Genomic DNA, 25,716 nt, shown 5'->3' on the forward strand with positions numbered 1-25,716 from the left:
AGTTCCTATGCTTACAGTTATGGCAAAGATAAGAAGTAATGTCTGCCCTCAAGAAGTTACATACTACTGGAGGGAAATAACATGTATTACACAGGTAAGTGAATAGAAAGTATATAGAAAATAACACAAGTCATTTTGAGAGGAAGAGACCATAAAAGTCTTGGAGGGATCAGGAAAGGCCTTCTGCAAGATATAGCATCTGAATCACGTCCTGAAGAAAGCTAGGGTTTCCAAGATACAGAGGAGATCATCTAGGCAAGGGCCTAGAGGTGGGAGAGAGAATGTTGGGATACAGGGAATAGGTCGCAGAGAAATTGTAGGGAAATAGTGAGTGCATGAGGGTAAGTAATATGAAATAAAGCTGGAAAAGGAGGTGGTAGGACCTTATTTTAAAAGTCCTCATAGGCTGTGCTGAGGATTTTATATTTTATTGTAGTAGCTCTAGGGAGCCATTGAAGGTGTTTTAGTGATATCAGTTTGTCAGTTCTAAGTGTGATGTAGATTCACGCTGATAATACCTTGCCTACCTTGATGCATAGTTTGGTGGTTTGCTAGTCTTCATAAAGACATATCAGTAAACCAGTAAACAGCAGGGCCTTATACCTGAGCTGTTGACTCCACCGAACTCCAGAACTTTATAGCCCTGTTGGGTGATCCAGGACGTGGCCTATAAGGAATAAATTTAATTATTTCCTTTGTGCTCCCTTATTGGTTGCCAATAAAGCTCTCATCTAATACCTGTTTTGGATCATTTTTAAAAAAGAAAACGTGCAGAATTCCTGAGGAATTCCTCTTAAGCTGATCTTGTAATCAAGAGAGCTCTCAAAATAGAAGGATCAAATTGGTACTGGTTACACAAAGGGAATCATTCTTCAGGCTGGCACACAGGAACAATTATCAGGATGGGTATGCTCTTACGAAAACAGCATTTCCTTATGGCCCTTTAAATGTTATTACCTCTCATACCAGACTATTAGTCACTGTGAGATGATATGGCTAGAACCTATCAACTATTTCTTTTGAGGTTGCTATGCATTAGCTGATGGAGTCAGGTCATTCAAAGCAATGTTATGAGATAAAACCCCTATGTTCGAAAGGGGGAATGGAATGGCTATAGTGTACAGGAAATTATAAGACTTCGAATATGAAAATTGTAATCTCGAATGTGAAAACATTTCCATCCTTGTGGTTGGTTGCTTGGTAACTAACATTCTAGCCATGTGTAAAATGTTGTTGTAATTAGATTTCATTAAGCCAGAGGCTCCAGGATGAGAGTCAATTCCATTGCATTTGCCAGAGGTTAAAGGACTTGCCCAGAATCATACAGCTAATAGGTGTCTGAGGCAAGATCGGAACTTGGGTCTTTCTGACAGCAAGTCTAATTGTCCACTATGCCACCTGACTGCCATCTGTACAAACAAAAATAAGTGCCACCTAGTAACAAATACATATCATCATACAAAACAAATCTACAAATTGGCCATATGTAAAAATGCATATTTCTGGTTCAATGCCTCTGGCATGTCACTTCTCCTGCCACAAGATGAGAAGTATGATCCATTATTAGACTTCCAGAGTTCTAATTGGTCATTGTGTTTATCATAGTTCTTAAACTTTCACAGTTGCTTTTCTTTGTATTGTATAAATCATCCTCCTAGTTCTGCTCTCTTCATTTTGGGTCAAGGTTTCTCTGAAATGGTCCCTGTTGTCATTTCTTTTGCTATAGTAATATTCCATTATATTTGCATACCATGATTGTTCAGCAGTTCCTCAAATGATGGGCACTCATTTTGCTTCAATTTCTTTGTTATAACAAAAAGTGATATTCCAAATATCTTTTGTACATATGACCCTTTCCCTCAGTCTTTTGATTTCTTTGGGATATATGCATGGTAGTGGTATCACTGAATAAAGGTATACACAGTTTAGTGACATTTTAGGCACAATTCCAAATTGACTTCCAGAATGGTCATATGACTTCACAACTGCACCAACAGTACATTATTGTGTCTCTACTCACACTAATATATTATTGGTGGAACTAGGAATTAGTCCAGACATTCTGGAAAGCCATTTGGAACTATGCTAAGAAAATGACTGAAATGTCCATACCCTTTGATCTTAAAGTGCCATGCTAGTCATATGTCTCAAGAAAATCAAAGAAAGAGAACAAAGTTTTGTGTATACCAAAATATAGTAGTACTTTTTGTACTATCAAATAACTGGACACTCATTAAGAAGGGAATGACTAAACAAATTATAGTAAGTGAATGAAATAAAATATTACTGCTCTGTAAGAAATGATGAATATAAAGAGTACAAAGAAACATGGAAGGACATATGAAATGAGACAGAGCTAAGTAAGCAGAACCAGGGAAATGGACGATGACGTCAACAACATAACTAGAAGGAACAGAAACACAACTGTGAAGAAGAGATAGGAGAATGTACCTCTCTTCCTTCTTTGCAGAGGTGGGAGACTATGGAAGTGGTCCACTGTACATAATGTCAGAATTGGTTGATACATTGGTTAATCTTGCTGAACTGTTTTTCCCCTTCTTTTTTCTTTGTTATAAGAGGTGGCTCCCTGGTTTGGGGAGGGGGAAAGAATATATTGAGAAATGAAGTTGGAAAAAAAAACGAAGTACCAATAAATTTTTTTTTAAGAATTCAGTAGACAAAAAGGGAAAGGAGATATTGAAAATGAATTGATCAGACACCAATGTGGGAAAAAGTAGAAGTCTGGGATGAAGATGGAACAGGGAAGTAGAGTAATCCAGTTTATATATGAAGAGTAATTTAAGACTAGAAAGGGAGGTTATCACTCAATTGTAGGCAGCCTTGAATATCAGGCAGAAGAGTTTGAGTATTACTCCATGGACTATGTAAAGACACTGAAGATTTTTGAGTGAAAGAAGATTTTTGCCAAAGAAGGACGACTCTGGCAAATCAATGAATGATGAATGGGGTAGGGAATCAGTGAAGGTGAAAGACAAGAAATTGACTGAAAGACAGATTTGCATGCATGTATTCCATGCCATATTTCTTCTTGTGCAGCTTGATTTTTGACACAAGTCCTCTATAAGTACAAACCAGGTGACTGAAGACATCGATGTTCTTTCCTTTTTTAATCCAGAAGTATGTATTTGAGATAGGACAACTTGAAATGAACTGTAACATGATCAGTCGCCAACAGATCATCCAAAATAAGGTCAGGTGTGGTCTCAGTCTCCTTGGCAAGCTTTTCATGTTCAATGGTGCAAAGGTAGAAAAATGATTAAGGAGTTCCCCATCAAGGACATTGAGTACAGCATTCAGTAGAATGTGACAGTCAACATGCATCATCCAAAACACATGGGGCTTAAGGCCAGCATGATGGGGCAGCCTAGATGTCAGGGTATTTTGAAACATCAGCAGCTGTTGATATGTCTTCTCCTGCCTTGGCAATAGGAGCCCAATGCCACCATCTAATGTGGCAAATCATGGGATATGCACTGCCTCTCAGACAATGGATTGCTTGCTGGCCCTACAGCCATCTTCATGCATGGTGTCCTCAAGAATGTGTTTCCATGGGCACTCATGGGGAAGTCTGCCTGTCACAGCAGCCACATCCCCCCAAAACTCTCCTGGGTTCCAGGCACATACATGTACACCATGAGATTGCTGTCCTGATCTGACCCCAGAAAGCCAAATCAAGCACTGTACACCTCCAGGTATTTGGCATCCCAGGACAGTTTTGCTCTCCTCCTGGTAGCAAAGCAGAGAAATGCTCTTCATGCCATCAGCTGGTTGGAGATGAAATCCTTCACACTGATCATCTGGTGAATGTAGACCTGTGGGTCAATGAAAGCCATGCCAATCAGTTCACTGGCCTGAAGATTTCATAGAAAGATTTTTGGGCCAATGGCTTAATTGGTTAATCTTGCTGAACCAGGTGGCCCTTGCAGTGACTGAGAGCTGTCACTGGGCCCTTTAGTTCTTTCTTATATAGCATTTTGAACTTGTTCTTTGTCAGAGGCTTCCGGCTCTGGAACAACCTCAATCATGCCCATAGCGAGAATCCTACCTTAGCACGTGACCTTCTCCCCCTGCATGAAGAAGGTTCTAGCAACCACTAGCCGTTGAAGCCAGACACAGTCTAATCACTGCAGAGGGCACTGTCTTCCTGCAGGTCATCCTCCCATTCTTCCAGCTCAATCCTGGCATTGGGAATGGCCTCCCAAGTGACTGGACAGAGAAGCTGGATAGAGAAAGCCTCTTGCAAGGGGTAGATATATCGTTCATCTCACTCTATTGTCTCAAGCTCCTACACTTTGCTTGTTATTCGAGGATGAGGGCATTGCTGTTGGTGGCCACAGCATAGACCTTGGACTCCATGGGATAGGCAATATAGTGAGCTGTGAATCTCAATGGTATCTGTCTTACTGGCCAGGGAGCATCATATGACAAACAGGCTAGAAACACACTTCAGAAGCTCCTTCTGTCTGTTAAAAGTACAGGAGTTCCCTTGAAGAGTTGACATTGTGGAAAGAAGCAAAGGCATTAACGGGGCCATCAGTACCCATGGAGTGCACTTGAAGGGCTCTCCAACCAGTCACCAGCAACCAGTGGGGTGAAGGACCACAGATAAACACCCCTGAATAGTCAAAAATATCTCCAAAGTGACAGGACCGGGCCACACAGCCCCAAGCCCCAGCACCTTCTTCAGTCCCATCTCCTCCTCTGGCTTCTTCCTTGATGACCTTGACTTCTCTGTGAAATTCATATTGTGGGGAACCTTTTCGAATCCCGCTTGAGGTTGCTCTGGCTGAGCTGGCAAAGGCCACGTAGACAGACAGTTCCTGGTCTACATACCACCAAGTAGAGATGGAGGTGATGGTTGCCCAAGACAACCAGTAACACCTTCTTAACAAGAGAAAGTTATTGCCTTGTCACTTCTTCCTTCTTCCTGTCACTCTGGGTGACTGGCCGTACAAAGGAGCTGTCTACTGGTACCTGTTGCCCAACAGGGAAAGTTTTTACTAGCAACACCAGGTGACAATCTGGGATATGATAGATTCCCATGGCCCCACTCTCTTATCGGCCTGGACCAGCAGGTAAGCTCTGCACTGTATGGGAGAGGGTCCCAGTCAGCAGCGGGGAAACTGCTCCTTCCAGCCTCTCCTTTGCCAGGGCTAAACAGGCAACTGGAGTCTCCATACAACATCTCTTCTTCATCATCCACTATGAGGCTGCTCTCAGGTCCCAGACCCTCAGTCTCCAGACCTCCCAGCTCATCCCCGGCTCAGCCACCCTGCTGTCAGTGGTGAACATCCTATTGACATCCTAGTACACAGAGTGCAACCGCCTTTGATTGGTGATGGAAAAGGGGGCTTGTGAAGAGCCAGGTGATGGTTCTTGCCCTCAAAGGAGTCACCTTTTTTTTGGAGGGGGGAAGGCAGGGCAATTGGGGTTTGCCCAAGGTCACAAGCTAGTAAGTGTGTCAAGTATCTGAGGCTGCATTTGAACTCAGGTCCTCCTGACTCCAGGGCTGGTGCTCTACTTACTGAGTCTTCTAGCTGCCCCACAAAGTCACTTTTCAGAAGAAATGTAGTCACACGACCCTCAGCACTCATGATGACCCCATAAGGATTGTTGACAGTACATTGCACAATGGGAGAGCTCAGGTCCACAGGAATGAAGTGCAACTGGTTCACTCATTCTGGCAGATGAATACTGAGGGGTGACACCTGGACAATATAGCTACTGTCACCAATGTTACCAGCATAGACAGTGGGCAAAACCACTTGCATCCAGCTCCATGATCAGGATTTGTCTATAGAACCCTGGTAGAAACCTTCCAGCTAAGAATGAGAAAGCCATGTCACTTCCACCCTCGGTTCTGGGGAGCTGGGCTCCTGTTCTGCCTCCTCCCCCTTGGTAGTCTCATCCTCATCCTTACACAAAGGTTCAATGACTCTCCATGTGCCATAACAGCTGTGCAGCTCAAGGGTTGTCACTCCCTAGGGCCAAATGCTCTTCTGGAGCACAGACAATGCTGACAATGCCGACAAAATGAGAAAGGGCTCATAGTACTCAAGAAGAAACTTCATATCAGTGATGTCAGGAACTTCTCACCCACGACCTGAACATCAGTAATGTACCTTGGCAGGGACCTTGAATTCTGCCCTTCCCCTACTAGCCCCTCATGCTCCTCTGCCAGGCTCTTCCTTCAGAAAGGCAGCACAACAAGCCATGTTCTATAGATCAATATGATTGGAGAGCACCCATCAGGGGCCACTTACACCTAAGGTGTGTTTACATTGTGGCTGAAGCCATCCCTCAGCTCAGGCTCCTAAAAGTAATGTAGCGAGAGGGTCTTTAGGTCCTGGGTCCTGGGGTCATATTCTACCACTGACAGCTTGGCATCCTTGAAACTAAGAAATAGGACAGCTTTTTTGGCTCAGGAAAGCTACATACTGGCCACAGACACGGCATTTCAAAAAAGAAATTGAGAGAGAGAGAGAGAGAGAGAGAGAGAGAGAGAGAGAGAGAGAGAGAGAGAGAGAGAGAGAGAGAGAGAGAGAGAGAGAAGGCCACCAGTTTCAGCTCTTTTTTGTGTAACTTCCCTTCTGTTGTTCCAGCACTCTTGGCTGAAGTCTCAGCATAAAGGTTGAGACGTTATACATAAAGCTGGGAGGTCACAGCCACCATAAGCTTGCGTTCAGCATTGCTGAACAAATCGCAATACGGTCTACTTTGACACAGCCTACATGGTGGTGCCAGGCAGAGGGAGCCACACAGCCTGTGCCGCGCACTGCCTGCTCTGCCTCCTCACAGGACCTCCCTCCCGGAGAGCTTCAATAAGGAACTCTAGGACCCAGGGGATGTACTGTTGTTGTATTTGACCAGCACCGGCATGACTATTTAAGGACTGAAAGTAGGCTGCCTTAGAGCCTGTGGAGGGAAATAAAGTTCGCAATCCCTGTGCTTCCTCTTCGCCCAGGTAAATCCTGGAAGAGTTTCTGATGCGTAGGGTTGGAGGTGAGCCCAGAGGTGCAAAGGTGAACCTTGAGAGAAAAAAAAGAAGCTTGGGGAACACCACCAGAAAGGGGACACCTGAATCCCCGCCCCTTTCATTCCCCCACCCCCTTCCTCTCAAGGGTGCCACCTGTCAGCAGCGCTCAGATCTCGCTAAGCTGCACTAGGTCAGGCTCACAACAAACCAGCTAACGCTTTCTTGGAAATGAGCCCAAGCAGGTCTGAGTAGGGGCCAAGGCCAGCGCGCTGCCACTGCCCTCTCTCCCCGCCCTCTTCTTCCACCCCGAGGGACTGGGCAGCCAAGCTGCGGCAGTCGCGCCGGGTGGCCAAGGCCAGGGGTGTCCAACTTCACCAGGCAGCAGCTGTTCCCACCACGGGCAGCCTTTTCTCTTGGGCTGCGCTGCAGGGGGTGAGGGGTGGGGGGATCAGCAGCGCGGCGGCCGGAGCTGGCAGGGAGCAAGAGTCGGGAGAGAGGGAGCACCAGTGAAGGAGAGATGGACCTATCGGGCACTTGTCATCCGCCTCTCCCGCCCGCTGCTGGCGCTCACAGATAACCGGCGCAGGCTGGTGCGCGGGCCCTGGGGGTGGCAGCCGCGGTGGCCCGGTGACTTCGTGGGAGGGGGTGGAGATGAAATTCCCCGGCTCCGTCCTGGTGTCCGTGTTTCTGTTCGTGGCCGAGACCGTGACAGCTCTGTACCTGAGCAGCACCTACGACTCGGCCGGGGACCGCATCTGGCTGTCCCTGACCCTGCTTTTCGCGCTGCTGCCCTGCGTGCTGGTGCAGTTCACACTCATCTTCATCCACCGAGACCTGAAGAGGGACCGGCCGCTGGTGCTGCTGCTGCACATGCTGCAGCTGGGACCCCTGATCAGGTGGGTGGTAGCCTGGGGCCCGGGGCGTGGGTGGCCGGGGGCGGGGCAGTGTTTGTTGCGGCTTACTCTCCTCTGCCCCAACTGGGAGCACTTTCGTTTTTTTCATCTCCCCTCCCCGCGCTCCTCCCTTCCAGCCATATCTATTGCTTCAGGCCGATACAGGGGAGGTGGGCCCCCCCGCGGCCTACTGGAGACGGAGGGGGCCCTCAACGCGGGAGGGAAAGAGAGGGACGAAGGTCCTCATGTACCAACATTGGCGGTAGATGCACGGACTACAGTATAAAGTCATTGGTGGTGGAAAAGATCCCCACTTGTCTGTCAGTCTCTACTCCCATCATGCAGATCAGAGCTGTTGTCACCAAGAATGCAGACGATTGCAGAATTTGAGCTACCAAATAAATAGACCCGATTTTTTCTACTGTAATATCGGTTGTTGTCAGGATATTACTTGTGCATGTATATAGACAAACTCTTGGAAAAGAAAGCATGCCACACCCTTCCCAGGTCTGTGTAAAGAGAAATCGAAATATATACTGCCATTCTTATGTGTTGTGTTTTTCCCCTATATTCTGCATCTTGAGTTCTAATGCAGAGGAGTGTGTGTGTAAGTAGTGTGTTGTTGGAATGACTTTCCTGTCTTTTTTAGGCTTGTGGGCATGTACAATTAAAGGTCCTGTATTAGTAGCCATGAAAAAAAAGTACCTGCCATTCAGCATTCTTTTGGAACATTTGTTCAGATTATTATCAAAACAGTCCCTTGTTTATCTATCTCTGCCAAACCCAAATACTTAATATTCTGTGAATGAGGGGAAATTTTACTTTAACTAATTGAAAGGCTCAGAAAAAAATAATGTTTAGAGATAGCAAAATAAAAAGTGCCCACCTATGTCATAACCATGGAAAGTATAAAAGGAAACTCAGGATGTAACAGGCCAAGAGTGCTTAGCATTGGATGTATAAACTTTTTTTAAAAAAAATTGTTAACTTACTTCAATGTAATTGGTTTTCTTTATAATTCTATGAATTTTATTTTATGCATTTAAAAACATTATTTTGATAAGGAATCCGTAGGCTTCACCAGGCTGCCAAAGGGGTCTGTGACAAAAAAAAAAAAAGCTTATGAATCTTTGTAATAGACCAATAATTTTAAAGAGAGAAGATGGGGGGACTCTAGGCCAGGGATGGGAAACCTGTGGCCTAGAGGCGTGGCCCTCTGGGTCCTCAACTCTGGCCCTTTGACTGAATCCAAACTTCACAGAACAAATCCCCTTAATAAAAGGATTTGTTCCTCAAAACTTGGACTCAGTCACAAGAACCCAAGGGCCTAGAAGGCCACATGTGGCCTCAAGCCTGCAGGTTCCTCACCTCTGCTCTAAGCAAACATCTCATCAATCTGTTTTTAGCCAGAATCAGCCATCTCCATGGCTTAGCAGAAAGAATCTTGAACCAGAGTCTGATGACTTGCTGATCTGCTATATGCTATGTACTGCCCGTGTGGCTCTGATACAGTTTGTGCCTTAGTTTCTTTATGTAGAAAATGAAAGGGGCAGCTAGGTGGCAGAGTGAGTGGAGCGCTGGCCCTGAAGTCAGGAGGACCTGAGTTCAAATTCATCTTCAGACACTTGACACATGTACTAGCTGTGTGACCTTGGGCAAGTCACTTAACCCCAACTGCCCTGCCAAAAAGCAAAAAAAAAAAATGAAAGGGTTGAACTTGATCTCCATCTATAAGGTCCTGAACCAGCAGCAGTCTTATTCATCTAACATGAAACCAAGGAGCTGGAAGAAAGCAAAATAAATAAATAAACAAACAAACCTCTTGGCAACTAAAATTGAATTACAGGATCATAGATTTAGACCTAGAAGAGAAGTTGGAGTTCATTGAGTCCAACCCTTCACTTTACAGATGAAGAAATTGACTCCCAAAGAGGTTAAGTGAATTGATCATGGTCACACAGGTAGCAAGTGACAAGACCTATGACTCTAAATCCATTGGTCTTTTCCTTGGCTCATGGTCCCTCTCAGCTTCTCAGCCATTGCATTTTACTGAAAGGGGAGTGTGATTTGGTACGTACTATGAACCTTTTGCTCTTATTGTACACATAATTATAACAAATTTGAAACACCAAATAAGAAGTGGGAACAGAAGCTAGTATGAGTGTGGACTGCTGCAACAACTAATAGATTTCCTGAGAGCAGAGTGGGAGACAAAAAAATTAAACAAACATTAAAAGCATAGACAAGAAGTAATAAAACGAAAAAACAAACAGTGGGCTGAAGCCATTTAGTAGAGAGATATACCCCTCTGTGTACCTCAAAAGCAAGTATGATAAACAACATTCATATATATGCCACAAGACATCAAGGAGAGTTTAGATTACTTTCAGCATCCCTTGTTTCAGAAGGTAGTAAAGCGTACTGTTGATTGGAGTGGTAACTTGAGTCAGGGACTCAAGTATAGAGTGGATACTGAAACTTTTTGCAGTAATGAAATCCTTTAAGCAAAGCTTTAATGGAGTCCTTTGGGGGGGGGAGGCGCGGGGACTTTGCAAATGTCTAATTAATAATATTCTACTACTGGCTAGTACACACACACACACACACACATACCCACATATACAGGCACAAATCCCCACATACATTTACACAAATACAGAGTGACCCCAAAACTTTGCTTTAATGTTAAAAAATAACACAACAGTGATTTTTTTTAAAAAAATCTTATTTTTCACATTAGTTTTATCCCAAATCTAACAATATTGGAAATAGGTTACTTAGACAAAACAATGTGTTTATTTACTATCAGTAAGGGTTTTTAAATGAGAACAATATTAGACACCATAGCTCACTTTGTAAAGAACTTTGAAGTTATGTTCTTTTTGCCCTTTATTTACGTGAGCCAGTATTTTGAGGAATTTTTTTCAGTTAGTGATATTTTTGCTTTGGAAATTCTAAAATTGTTTTAAAGCTTTCTTTTTAAATTTCTTTTTATTTAATCATTCATTCATTTATTTTAAACATTTGTTTAAAAAATTTGAGTTCTGACTTCTCTCCTTCCCACTTTTTTGTCACCCATTGTGAAGGCAAGAAATGTGATATCAACTATATATGAGAAATTATGCAAAACACACCTCCATATTAGCCATGTTGCAAAAAAGCAGGAAAATAAAGAAAGTTTAAAAATTATGTTTCAATCTGCATTCATAGTCCATTAGTGCTTTCTCTGGAGGTGGATTGCAGTTTTGAACATGTCATATGGAATTGTCTTGCAACATTTTATCGCTCAGAATAGCTAAGTCATTCATAGTTGATCATCATTTAATATTGCTGTTACTGTGTATAGTGTTTTCCTGGTTTTGCTCACTTCACTTTGCATCAGTTCATGTAAGTGTTTCCTGGTATTTCTGAGACCATCCTGTTCATTATTGTTTATAGCCCAATAGCATTCCATCATGGGGGCAGCTAGATGGTACAGTGGATAGAGTGCCAGGCCTGGAGTCAAGAAGACTCATCTTCCTGAATTCAAATCTGGCCTCAGACACTTACTACCTGTGTGGCCCTGGGCAAGTCACTTAAGTGGTTTGCCTAGTTCTTCATCTATAAAAGGAGCTTTAGAAGGAAATGGCAAACCACTCCAGTATCTTTGCCAAGAAAACCCCAAATGGGGTGATGAAGAGTCAGACATGACTGAAATGACTGAACAACAATAACAAAAATTCCATCACAATCATATACCACAATTTGTTCAGCCATTCCCCAAATGATAGTCATCCTCTTCAATTTTCAATTCTTTGCCACCACAAAAAAATGCTGCTATAAATATTTTTTGTACATATAAGTCCTTTTCCTTTTTCTTTAATCTCTTTGGGATATGGACCTAGTAGTGGTATTGCTGGATCAAAGGGATAGTTTCATAGCTCTTTGGGCATAGTTCCAAATTATGCTCCAGAATTGTTGGAGCAATTCACAACTCCACCAACAGTGCATTAGTGTCCTGATTTTTCCACCTCCATTCCAACATTTATCATTTTCCTTTTATTGGTCAATCTGATAGATGTGAGGTGGTACCTTGGAGCCATTTTAATTTGCATTTCTCTGATCAATAGTGATTTAGAGAATTTTTATGAGTATAGATAGATTTGAATACTTCATCTGAAAACTGCCTGTTCATGTGCTTTGACCATTTATCAATTGTGGAATGACTCATATTCTTATAAATCTGACTCAGTTCCTTATATATTAGAGAAATGAGGCCTTTATCAGAAAAACTTGCTATAAATTTTTTTTCTCCCAGTTTTCTGCTTTCCTTCTAATCTTAGCTGCATTGGTTTTGTTTGTGCAAAACCTTTATAATTTGATGTAAGAAAAAATTATCCATTTTACATCCTGTAATGCTCTCTATCTCTTGTTTGGTCAGAAATTCTTCCCTTAGCCATAGATCTGACAGGTAAACTATCCCATGCTCCCCTAATTTATGTTAGCACCATTTATGTCTAAATCATGTGCCCATTTTGAGTATGTCTTAGTATATGGTGTCAGTGTTGGTCCATACCTAGTTTCTGCCAAAGTGCTATCCAGTTTTCCCAGAAATTTTTGTCAGATAGTGATTCTTGTCCCAAAAGCTTGGATTTTGGGGTTTATCAAATACTAGATTACTATTGTCCTTTACTACTGTGTATACACTACTGTGTATACCTGATCTATTCCACTGATCCACCACTCTATTTCTTAGCTAGTGCCAGATTGTCTTGATGATTATTGCTTTGAAATATATTTTGATATCTAGCACTCCTATGTCATCTTCCTTCACATTTTTTCATTGATTCACTTAATGTTTTTGACCTTTTAAAATTTCGGATGAATTTTGCTATTATTTTTCTAGCTCTATAAAATACTTTTTCGTAGTTTGATTGGTATGGAACTGAATAAGTAAATTAATTCAGGGTAGAAGTGTCATTTTTCAGCTTACCTACGAGCAATTAATATTTCTCCAGTTGTTTAGATCTGACTTTATTGGCGTGAAAAGTGTTTTGTAATTATGTCGTGTAGTTCTTAGGTTTGTCTTGGCAGATAAAGTGCCAAATATTTTATAATGTCTGCAGGTTTTTAAAATAGAATTTCTCTTTCTATCTCTTCCTGCTTGACTTTGTTGGTAATATATAGAAATACCAGTGATTTATGTGGGTTTATTTTATATCCTGATGCTTTGTTGAAGTTACTGTTTCAGCTACTTTTTTAGTTGATTCTCTAGGATTCCCTAATTATATTGTCCACAAAAACTGATAGTATTGTTTCCTCATTGCCTATTCTAATTCCTTCATTTCTTTTTCTTCCCTTATTTCTATACTTAGCATTTCTGACCCAATACTGAATAACAGTGGTAATAATTATGGGCATCCTTGCTTCACCACTGATCTTATTGGGAAGGTTTCTAGTTTAGCCCTGTTACAGACAATGATTGTTAATGGTTTTAAGTAGATAGTACTTGTCATTCAAAGGAAAGCTCCTTTTATTCCTATACTTTGTAGTATTTTTGATAGGAAAGGGTATTGTATTTTGTCAAGTTTTTTCTGACGAATTGACATGATCATATGATTTTTTTGTTTTAGTTGTTGACATGGTCAATTAGTTTTAAAGCTTTCTACTTCCTGCTTAAGGTTGAGTGGTGTAATGGCCATATTGCTGGACTTGGAGTCAGGAAGAACTATGTTCCATTCATGCTTCTTGACAGTTACAAGCTGCCTCAGTTTTCCCACCCCTAAACTGAAGTAATAATACCTGTAAGACTACATAGGTTTGTGAGACTCAAGTAAGATAACATATATAAGGCACTTTGCCAACTTTTAAGTTCCATATAAAAGCGAATTATGGTAAATGCTTTTGTAATGTTGCTGGAATCATAGGACTATTTGAAAAAATGTTTGACATGCTATCCAGAGACTATCATCATCACTAGAAATAAACCTCAATTAGAACTGTCCATCATCATATTTATTTTTTCTGTACTAGTTCATGGATCATCCGTCATGGTTTGGAAATCAATGGTTTCAATTGTAAATATGTTAGGAATTATAAATAAAGCTGGTTTAGCAACTTAGCCCTTTCAAGTGAAAGATAAATTGGGACTGCTAGTCTTAGTCCATTGCCTTACTTATTTGCAAACTGTTTGTGTTTTTTTACAAGCTGACATTTTTCAATTTAATTCAACAGAGATTTATTAAGCATCTACTGAGCAGGATTAGGAAGTCAAGAATGAAAATAACTCAATTTCTGTCCTTAAAGAGCTTAGAGTATAATGAAAAGATATAGCATACATTAGTACAATGTGTGATACAAGATAGAATTTGATAGAGACAAAGCAGAGACCAGGACAAAATGCCTTCCAAAAATTTGAAAGGGAGATGACTGTTAACTGGAGGAACAAGAAAGGCATATGGAATGGATAACTCATGAAATGGACCTTGAAGGAAGACACAGATTTCAATAAAAAAGGGATAAGGAGGCATCAGATTCCAAGCACAAGGGAAGCTCTTTGTGAATGTAGGAGGGTATAAAATGAGCCTGATGGACTACTGATGGTGTACGTGGACTAGAATGTAGCAAGATTAAAGTAGAGTGACATGAAATATGACTGAAAAGGTAAATCGAGACCATATGGTGGACAGCAAAGACAAGAGAGTTTGCATTTTGTCTTCCGGGGATTCACTGTGTGAGATCTGTGCATTAGGGAAGGGGAAGGAATGAGCATTTATGCAGTGCCTACAATGGGCCAGGAACTGTGCTAAATGCTTTTTTTTTTTTTTTACAAATATTATCTCAGTTGGTCCTTACAATAACCATGGGAGGTAGGTGCTATCATTGCCCACATTTTACAGTTGAGGAAAGTGAGGCAAACAGAATGTAAATGACTTGCCCAGTAGGTCACCCAGCTAGTAAGTGTCTGAGGCCATATTTAAATGCAGGTTCAGGGCCTATGCATTGAGCGACCAGCTAACTTCCTTATTAGGAAGCTTCTTTTGGTAATTCTATGAAAGGCTGGAAAAGTATTTAAAGAGGGTATCCCAATGGTTCAAACAAGATGAAAGCCTTATCTTGGATAGTGACAGGGAGAATTGAATAGGGGACAGGTCATTATCATTGTATAATTGACGGGGCATTTTTGCATTCTTGTCTCTTGAGACCTTTCAATTTCATAATTATCCTTCGTGGTATTTTTTTAAAATTTAAGAGTCTGCTGTGCTGTATCTTTTCCCCTGCAATGTTTTCTCTTCACAAACCTGTTTGTTCTGCTTCATGGGAATCTCAGGGCTCTGCAGAACAGAGTTTGAAAAGCGCTGCTTTAATGCAATGACTAAGTGTCAACAGTCTTGGCTGCTTAAAGTCCTTTTACGCTTACTCTTGCCAGTTCTCCACTGTGTTCCAGATAAGTGAGATGGGTGCTTGGACTTTTTTCCTTCATATTTCTAGTGTTGCATTCTTGTACATGAAAGTTTAGACAAATTTCTTTGCAAAATATGAAGACCCAGAAAAGCAGTCTATACAGCCGAGATTTCATTGTAATGAATAGTTTATCCTTCTGAACTAATGAGAATCTTATATAGTTGATGCACCTGGAAAAAGTAATGTATTATTCATAGCCATGTGCCTCACAGATGCACAATTAATATATAATATTGTACACATTATATACAAATATATAAATTAGTTCATTTCTGCTTCTATTTTTATTTGAACTCTACTCAGCTGTCCAAACAGGTCAAAATTGTTTCTCCTAAGTGAAATAAGGAATGTTGTAGCATGATGTATTTAGCGATTTTGATATTTTAAGATTATTTTAGAGTTTTGCCCTTTTATTTCAAGTGGAAGAAAGCCAATTTCCCATAGGAGCAATCCTATTAAAAATCCTGTAAAAATAACCCAGACCAGTCCACAACTGCTTACTATTTAGTTCACAGTGTATCTGAAGGAGAGCATGGTTTCAGTACTGCTAGAAAATCTAGCCCTACTGGGTAACACTGTTTTCCTGGGAAAACATTTACAGAGTTCTTGGGATACCAGAAATATCTCTTCCTTAATCCCAGCAGACCCAAGAGGACCTTCTCCTTACTCTTCTCCTCACCTTTTTGCAGGGGATAGGTTGAGGAGCAGGAGAAGGGTTGGGGGAAAGACGCTGGATAGGTAAGTGGAAATCCACAAAAAACTTCTTCAACCTAGTCTGTCTCCCACTTGTCACTTTTCTTTTCTTCTCTGGGTCTGTAGCCTTCCCTTTTCTCTTTTTAATACAAACTGAATCACGTATTTGCGCATCCTCTTTGTTCTCTTTGGTTTCGTAAGAAAAATCCACATAGGAGCTATATATGTATACTAGTACATCTATACAAAGGACTGAAGCAGGAAGAAAAACAGACACAGGGTATCCCTCACATTCATTCACAGGTCCTAAAGGGAAATGGAGATTCAGAGACAGGACAGGGCTTCTGAGGCATTTTGGTGTAGGAAATATGGAAGTGGCTTAGGATTTGGGGATACTTTGGCAGATTCACAGGACTTGAAGCTGTTGTTGTTGAGTTGTTTCAGTCATGACCACCTTTGGCCTTTTATTGGTGAAGATACTGGAACGGCTTGCCATTTCCTTCTTCTGTTCATTTTACAGATAATGAAACTGAGGCAAACAGGTTTAAGTGACTTGCCCAGGGTCACATAGCTAGTGTCTGAGGCTGGATTTGAACTCAGGAATATGAATCTTCCTGATTCTAGGACCATCACTGAGCCACCAGAGATTATCTAGTGTAAATCCTTCATTCTACAGGGGAGGGTCAGAGAGAGAACATCACTTGTCGGAGACCACACAGATAGTAACTAGCAGATATGGGAATTCACTTCAGAAACTCTGATTCCAAGCCCAGTGCTCTTATAGATCAGGATCAAAGTAGCACTGAGGCTAGAAAAACAGCAATAGGCAAGATAGGGAAAAGAAAGAGGAAGGAAATATCATTAGTGTTTACTTTCCCACTTCCCTCCTGACTACAAGTCCTGTCTTTTGGATCGTCCCACTCTGGACAATCCCTCTCCGGACTGCCCCTCGTTTGAGGTGATAGTGGGTTTGAGGAGCAATCTCAAGCAACAACTTGGCCTAGATTCTGAGGAAGAAGGGACAGAAGGAAGGGAAGAGAGAGAAACCCAAAATTGTGCCATAGGGAAAGGAAAGGGAACTTCTGTGGCCACCATCTGGTGGTCATTCATATGTAAGATTTATGCAGAAGTTGAGTGGGTTGAAGTTGGCAACTGCTTATATATTCCTGTAAGGGATACTCCTTGTATATCCCTTTTGAAATAATTCTGAAAAATTACCCAGTTAAAAAAGCTCTCTTTAATGTTGTCTAGATGCATATATGAAAACCACATCACTGATCATGTTTCCCCATTCTATCTGCATAGAAGCTGAATAATCACAAGCAAGTCAACCTCTCAGTGCCCCAGTTGGCTCATCTGTAACATGGACACAATAATTCTTGGTCTACTTAATTCAAAAGAATCTTACTGGGGACATGAGAAGATGGCGGCTGGTAAGCAGGGACTAGCGTGAGCTCCGTACCGAGTCCCTCCAAAAACCTATAAAAATGGCTCTGAACCAGTTCTAGAATGTCAGAACCCACAAAACAGCAGAAGGAAGCAGGGCTCCAGCCCAGGACAGCCTGGATGGTCTCTGGGTGAGGTCTATCCCACACGGAGATGGGAGCTGGGAGCTGGGAACAGAGTGGAGCAGAGCCCAGCCTGAGCAGCGTGGACCAACCAGACCAGGAGCCGGGCGGAGGGGGCCTTAGAGCCCTGAATCAGTGAGCTGCAGCAGTTACCAGACTTCTCGACCCACAAACACCAAAGACAACAGAGAACGTTAGTGGGAAAAGCTTCGGGAATGGAAGGAGCTCGAGGTTCGGCTTCCAGCCCTGGGGGCAGCGGAGGTGGGGCAGCTACAGCTGCTGCTGCTTCTGGCCCCAGGCCCACCTGGTGGGAGGAATTAAGTGGGGGATCAGAGCAGGAGTTCACAGCTTGCTGAAGATCTAAGCCCAGTCCAGGTTGGGGGTTCTTGGGGAAGGAGCAGTGCTGGTGTGGCAGAGCCGGCACCTCCCCCCCCAAACGTGGAACATAGAACTCTCTAGTCTACAAGCAGTCATACCCCACTGAAAAACTCAAGGGTTAAGTTAGTTGACTGGGAATATGGCCAGGCAGCAAAAACGCACCCAGATTCAGTCTCAGACTTTGGATTCTTTCTTTGGTGACAAAGAAGACCAAAACATACAGCCTAAAGAAGTCAATAAAGTGCAAGAGCTTACACCAAAAGCCTCCAAGAAAAACATGAACTGGTCCCAGGCCATGGAAGAGCTCAGAAAGGATTTGGAAAAGCAAGTTAGAGAAGTAGAGGAAAAATTGGGAAGAGAAATGAGAAGCATGCAAGAAAACTGTGAAAAACAAGTCAATGACTTGCTAAAGGAGACCCAAAAAATACTGAAAAATACACTGAAGAAAACAACACCTTAAAAAACAGACTAAGTCAAATGTCAAAAGAGCTCCAAAAAGCCAATGAGGAGAAGAATGCCTTGAAAGGCAGAATTAGCCAAATGGAAAAGGATGTCCAAAAGACCACTGAAGAAAATACTACTTTAAAAATTAGATTGGAGCAAGTGGAAGCTAGTGACTTGATGAGAAATCAAGATATTATAAAACAGAACCAAAGGAATGGAAAAATGGAAGACAATGTGAAATATCTCATTGGAAAAACCACTGACCTGGAAAATAGATCCAGGAGAGAGAATTTGAAAATTATTGGACTACCTGAAAGCCGTGATCAAAAAAAGAGCCTAGATATCATCTTTCAAGAAACTATCAAGGAGAACTGCCCTGATATTCTAGAGCCACAGGGCAAAATAGAAATCGAAAGAATCCATAGATCGCCTCCTCAAATAGATCCCAAAAAGAAATCTCCCAGGAATATTGTTGCCAAATTCCAGAGCTCCCAGATCAAGGAGAAAATACTGCAAGCAGCCAGAAAGAAACAATTGTAGTATTGTGGAAACACAAGCAGAATAACTCAAGATCTGGCAGCCTCTACATTAAGAGATCGAAGGGCTTGGAATACAATATTCTGGAGGTCAATGGTGCTAGGATTAAAACCTAGAATCACCTACCCAGCAAAACTGAGTATTATGCTCCAAGGCAAAATATGGATTTTCAATAAAATAGAGGACTTTCAAGCTTTCCCAGTGAAAAGACCAGAACTGAATAGAAAATTTGACTTTCAAACACAAGAATCAAGAGAAGCATGAAAAGCAGTGCCATGGATGAGAACTTCAAAATGGTGGGAGACAAGCCAACCCCTCTTTTCTGTGGGCAGAATCTCTCGGCTCCTTGGAAACAGGGAGTTGCCTGATGGAGATTTTGCTTCTGCTGCTGCTACAGTTGCTGCTGCTGCTGACTCTGAGGATGCAGAGGAAGAGAAAGCTTGAGCATTATGAACGACTTCCAAGCCAAAAGAGAGAGTAGAGTAGCAAGGGTGAGATCTCCCAGCTTTACATTCTGTTTTCACCTCTAAGTCCTTCTCAGATCTCTTAGGAATAGAAACAAGTCATCCAAGCAGGCTCAGTGGATTCAGGCCCTCCAGATTCCCTTGAGATTGTAAGCTAAGGGTTTTGCCTTTAGCTTCTGGGGGATCAGAGAAGCTGGCAGATGTCCTCAGGGTCACAGAGGCAACACCTTGATCCTTTCTTCAGGATTCCCGGTGCAACATTCTAACTTCTATGCAATATTACCTGTGCTCACAAATGCAGTGGACAGGGCTTGGATGCAGTCAGAAAGACCTAGGTCCAAATCCTCTCCTGGGCCACTTTTGGGTGTGTTAGCTCAGGAGAGTCACTTCACATCTCATTTCCTCAGAAAATTCTTAGAGATCCTAAGTGCCAGAGGAGGTGCCCATTGCTCTGTAGAGAAACTGGGAAAAGTCCTTGACTTGAGTTGCCTGCATCCTAATCCTGGCTGGCTTGTGGGTAGAGCTTGAGGTTTTGAGCCAGTTAGCAGGGAAGCAGATGTGGAGGTCACCGCAATAGGAAAGAGTCAAGAGAACCCCAATGTGGGTGGCCACTTCCCTCCTGCAGCCCAGAACAGACAGCCATTTCTTGCATTTGTTATCCTGGGGATGGCCTTCATGTGTGCGGGCAATAAATGGCCAGAGAGGTCCCTTGCTAATCTCAAATTCTGTGACTCTCAGTAAGTGGATGGAAAGGGAAGGATGAAAAGGATTCTTGAGAAGACTGGGGAACCCACTGGGTGAGGAAGGGGAAAGGAAAGAACCTGCTGATAGACTCTTCTGTCCACAAGGCGTCTGTGGACAGATCCGATCTGAAAATCCATTGAGCTGAACCTCCATGCTTTCCTAACAGTCCTCCTAAGAGCACTCAGGGCTCGGTGAAACCTGGGCATCCAAAGGAGTACCAATCAGAGAGGTGAACCCTGGGACTTCAGCGCTGCCAGAACCAGCAAGGGTTAACAGTGCAGAATTGCAGGCTAGAAGAGTTCACACCTCCTTTGGGAGGCCCTAAAGGGGAGGGGCCACCTCCTATAAAAGCAGACCATCCTTCCCCTCCAAAGCCTTGCCTTCACTGAAGCTGAAGTCTTTTCATCTCAGCCCCTGCAGAAAAGAAGCCACTGGAGAGAGGGGAATGGCTGCTGTTTTGGAAAAGCTGCAGGAGTTTCAGAGGGAAATCACCTGTAGCATCTGTGGGAACTACTTCTCTGAGCCAGTCACTATCTGGTGTGGGCACAGCTTTTGCAGATCATGTCTCTCCCAGAGCTGGACACTTGGAGCTACAGCTTTCTCTTGCCCTGAATGCAGGCAAGTGTCCCCAGTCAAAGAATTCCCAGTCAATAACATCCTGGCACAGCTGACTGACATGGGCAAAGAGCTCTGCTCCCTGCATTTGCAGAGTACTGAAGGACAGAACCACTGTGGCAGGCACCAGAAAGTGTTCAAGCTCTTTTGTGAAGATGACCAGACACCATTGTGTGTGGGATGTTCCCAGAGCCCAGAGCATGGGGCTCACAAACTGTCTCCTGTAGAAGAGGCTGCTCACAAATGCAGGAAGAAGCTGCAGCACATTCAGAGACACTTGGGGAAGCATTTGGAGGAAACTGAGGAACTTCTTGATCAGGAGGAGAGACCTGCTGTTGACTGGGCCTGGATGATCGCAGGAGAATATAACAAGCTGCACTACTTCCTGAAGAAGGCAGAATGCCAATGTCTTGAAAGGATAATGGAAGACCAAAGGGCAAACCAGGACAGACTATCCCAGCATAGGCAAACCCTCCAGGACCTCATGCTAGTTCTGCAGGAAGCTGACCACCAACCCAATGTGAATCTGCTACAGGAAGTCAAGCAGTTGCCGGGAAGGACTGAGTCAGTGCTGTCCCAAAGGGCCAAGATTGTCTTCCCAGAGCTGAAAGAATACCCCATCCCTGGCATGATCGAGATGCTCAGACGATTCAGAGTGGACATCACAATGGATCCCACAGCAGCCAGTCCCTGTGTGACTATTTCTGAAGACCTGAAGAGTGTGAAGGCTGCAGAAGGCTGGCAGGTGAAGACCAAGCATCCTGAAGACTCTGCTTTCCATGCTGTTCTTGCTGAGCAGGCCTTCAGCTCAGGCAGACAGTACTGGGAAGTGGATGTGACTCAACTACCTCAGTGGATACTGGGGATCCATACCCCCTATTTGAGGAGGAAAAGGAAGAGGAATGCGGACTCCTGTGACTCTCTGTTCCTGCTTTCCTGTGTCAAGAAAGAAGAGGATTACTTATTACAATCCTATCCTGGATCGTTGAACTATCGAATGAAATGCCCTGTGCCCAGGGTTGGGGTGTACCTGGAATATTCTTCTGGCACTCTTGTCTTTTACAATGTTCTCCAGAGCTCTCTCATTTATGCATTCCACTCTATTGCTTTCACGGAGCCCGTCACACCCTTCTTTTCTCCTGGTCCCCCACTTCCAGGCACAAAGGCTGGCCCCATGACTCTCTTTCCAGTCGACTCTCATGTTTGAGCTTGCCGCTATTCATCTCTCTGAGCATTTCACCAAGGAGGAAATCTTCATCCACTACCAGGCTCACTGGCTGGGGGCCTTCCATTTCCAGCCTTCCCTGCAAGAAGAGGAGCATCACCCCCTTCATGATGAAGGAGAGCTTCCCTGCTCATCAACTGGAGATTGTCTTCCACAGTGGAAGCTGATTGGAACTTTTCCCAGTCCTATCGCCTTAGAATTTCTGTCAACCCAACTTTGAACTCTATTTGATACAAAATGAAATAAATTTTATCTTTTACTGTGCTTGTAAAAAAAAAGAATCTTACTTTGCAAACCTTAAAGTAAAACATAAAAACAACTGGCCATTGATACTGTGTAAGGGGACATACAGCTATATCAAGGGTGTTTGTAGAAATGCTGGGTTGTCTTTTCTTGTGAAAATTGCTATAGTGAAAATAACACTGAATTTAGAATCAGAAGACTTAGGTTTGAACTCTGCCAGTTACTAGATGTAAGACTGTGACCAATTCACTTAAGCTCTTAGTTTCCATTTTTTAAAACTCTAAAATGGGTAGAGTAATATATTTATTTTACAGCATTGTTGTGAGAAAGTGCTTTGTGAATCTTAAAAGCATATGCCAATGTGAAATTATTAAATTTCTTTAGATGTCTCTCCTCTTTATTCTCCATGAATTAGTCAATGAGAAAGCATTTATTAAGTGTTCACTATGTGTAAAGCATTATGCTAAGGATATGAATAAAAAAGCAAGACACGGTCCCTGCTCCCAAGGAGCTCACATTGTAACAGGGGAGACATCACAGAGAGGGTTTCAGCAGCAAGTCAGATGAAAAGGTCCCATGCTAGCTTTGGCTACAGCAGCAAAATGTATGATAATGTATCATCTTTAATGTCATTTCCACTGGCTGATAAAACCACATTGATTTCTGACATTGAACCATTTGATGGTGCCAAGGACCTTGGTGGTGAGAACTCTGTTAGAGGTTTGCTAGGATGCGGTTTGCATAGAAGTTGCTGTGATGCTATGAAATATACGTCTTAGACTCAGCTTCATGATGCCACAACTGAATGAAAAGTAGACAATTCAGCCAGTCATTTCTTCTGTGTGGTTCCAAACAACTGACCTTAGTAATCATTATGACTAGTTAGGAGTTAGACACAAGGAGTAAAAGCTAGAAGGGACCTTAGTGCTAGGTCATCCTTCATTTTATACGTAAGAATTTGCAGATCCGATTGGGGAAATGTTCAAATCCTGATCCCCTGATTTGAAGTCCAATGTCTTTCCACCCCACCACAGCTGTTCAGCAAAAGATCTGGTGCTTGGTCTTAAAAGGGATCCATATAGTTTAGCACAATACTTTCACACAAGTAGTAACTCAAGATAGCCACTGCTTGTTTGAAAGATGTCACTCACTACTGAACCATCTTTAAAAAAAGACTATAACATGACATGAATGAGAAGCCAAAAAAGAGAGACTATAACATCACGTGAGTGAGAAGCCAAATGATTTTATGATTTTAAAAAAAAGTTTATTTTTTGAGACAGCAGAGCAGTGGACCTGGAGTCAGGAAGACCTGAGTTCAAATCCAGCTTCAGTCACTTGTGTGACCTTGGGCAAGCCGCTTAGCATAGTGTCTGGCACATAGCAGGTGCCTAATCAATGTTTATTGATTGATTGACTGAACCTCTGTTGGTCTCAGTTTCTGAAAATTGGAGATAATAATAGCCCCTGTCTCTGAGGGTTGTTGTGAAAATGAGTAAGTATTCAGAAATCACTTTACAAAATTTAAAGAGCAGTATAAATATAAGTTGTTGTTATTGTTAAATACCAAAATACTAACCATTTAGTAGCCTTCACCAACTAAGTCCTAAACAATTCAGTTCAATTTAGTGAATATATAGTAGGTAACTGTTTAAGGCACAGTGTGAGGCATTAAAAATAGGGGCTAGAGCTTTGATTTCTTTACTACAGGGAGCTATCTATGTTGTTATCGTATGTTTATTCATTTTGATGAATGTTTCCCAATTAAATTTTAATCTTGTATGACAGCAGGGAGTTTTGTGAGCTGAGTTTGCCACTTCTGGGCTAGAGCATTGAGAGATTAAGTGACTTACCCAGGGTCACACAGAATGGGTCGGAAATGGGACTTTTGAACCCAGGTATTCCTGGTTCTGAGGCTAGCTCTCTATTTACTGTAAGACACTGCCTGGTGTTGGGGGTAAAAAGATGAAAAAGAACATAATCTTGCCTTTAAACAACTTGGCACACAGTAGAGAGGAGATGACATATATGAATAAGTATGATACAAGATAAAATTCAATAACACCAAAGAAGAGATCCAGCAAAGCACTGAAGGGAATTTTAAGGAGGGAAAGACTTATATTCTGAATTATTTCTTAGGCATAGGGATGGTCTTGTATTTAATTGGTTTCCTTTCCTCAAGTTTCTAGTTAATTCTATAGAATACTCTCTGATTAATTTTCCTTAAACCCCCCAACTTGAACTTTTGACCACATGTACAGGGACAATGAATTCAAATCCAGCCTCAGACATTTCGACAAGTCAAACACCTCTGTATGACTCAGTTTCCTCAACTCTAAAATAGGAAAATAGGGGTGCTGTCTCCTATAGTTGTTGTGGGGATGAAATGAGATTATATTTGCAAAGTGCTTAGCTCAGTGACACATAGTAGGCACCATACAAATGTAAGTTATAATCATTATTATTTTATTATTATCTCTCCCAATCCTAAAATCTCTGCATATATTTTGTATAGGACTATATGTACATAGCCAATTCCCACTAGAATGTAAGTTCCTTGATACTAGGCCTTTTCAGTTTTGTCTTGTATCTTCATTAGCACAGTGTCTGATGTATGTTGTTGTTTAGTTGTTTCAGTAGTGTCTGACTCTTTGTGACTCCATTTGGGGTTTTCTTGGCAAAGATACTGGCACTATTTACCATTTCTTTCTCCAGCTTATTTTACAGATGAGGAAACTGAGGCAAACATGGCGAAGTGACTTGCCCAGGGTCACACAGCTAGTAAGTGTCTGAGGCTGGATTTAAACTCAGGTCTTCCTGATTCCAGGCCTAGAACTCTATCCACTGCACCACTTTGCCTGACATGGAGCAGTCTTAATTAATGCTCATCGACTGAGACTGATTGAGGCAGTCATGGTGTGGCCTTGCTGCTGGTTCTCCCAAGCAACACTCCCCTCTTCCATCTCTGTGCCTTTATAATGTCACATAGCCTGGAATACATTCTCTATTCACTCTGTGTCTTAGAGTCTCTTGTCTCCTGAAAACTCAGCTCAAACATCCCTGCTTTGAGCAAACCTTTTAAGTATAATATACGTGTGAGTTATTTTTTTTGTTACTCCTAACTCCTAACTTTTCCCCGCATCTTTTGTTTGTCCCTCTCTCATTGTCTCTCTGTTTACAACCCTGTGTCGGCACTTCAGATGTTCAGTGTAGTCATTTTTCTGTCATGTCTGACTTTTTGAGACCCCATTTGGGGCTTTCTTGGCAAAGACACTGGAGTGGTTTGCCATTTCCTTCTCCAGCTCCTTGTGCAGATGAGCAAACTGAGGCAAGCAGGGTTGTGACTTGCCAGGGTCATACAGTTAAGTAAGTGTGTGCAGCTAAATTTGAATTCAGGGCTTCTGGACTCAGGGCCCAGCATTCTATCCACTGCAGAGATGGGGAGTGAGAGTGGAGTTGCGGTCATTCTTTT

General features: G+C 42.4%; 1 protein-coding gene and 1 pseudogene across 1 annotated transcript in view; one reads left to right on the forward strand and one right to left on the reverse strand.

Annotated features, from left to right (window-relative positions):
- Positions 1–3,127: 3,127 nt before the first annotated feature.
- On the reverse strand, positions 3,128–7,538 carry LOC118837311 (annotated as a pseudogene).
- XK (X-linked Kx blood group) overlaps positions 7,341–25,716 on the forward strand; it is a 62,683-nt gene continuing 44,307 nt past the window's right edge. The window contains exon 1 of the mRNA XM_036746836.1: positions 7,341–7,893. Coding sequence (XP_036602731.1) covers positions 7,649–7,893 — 245 coding nt within the window. The 5' untranslated portion in view covers positions 7,341–7,648. The remainder of the gene's footprint in view (positions 7,894–25,716) is intronic.

This window comes from Trichosurus vulpecula, chromosome 2 (assembly GCF_011100635.1).
Source record: "Trichosurus vulpecula isolate mTriVul1 chromosome 2, mTriVul1.pri, whole genome shotgun sequence".
NCBI classification, from domain to species: domain Eukaryota; kingdom Metazoa; phylum Chordata; class Mammalia; order Diprotodontia; family Phalangeridae; genus Trichosurus; species Trichosurus vulpecula.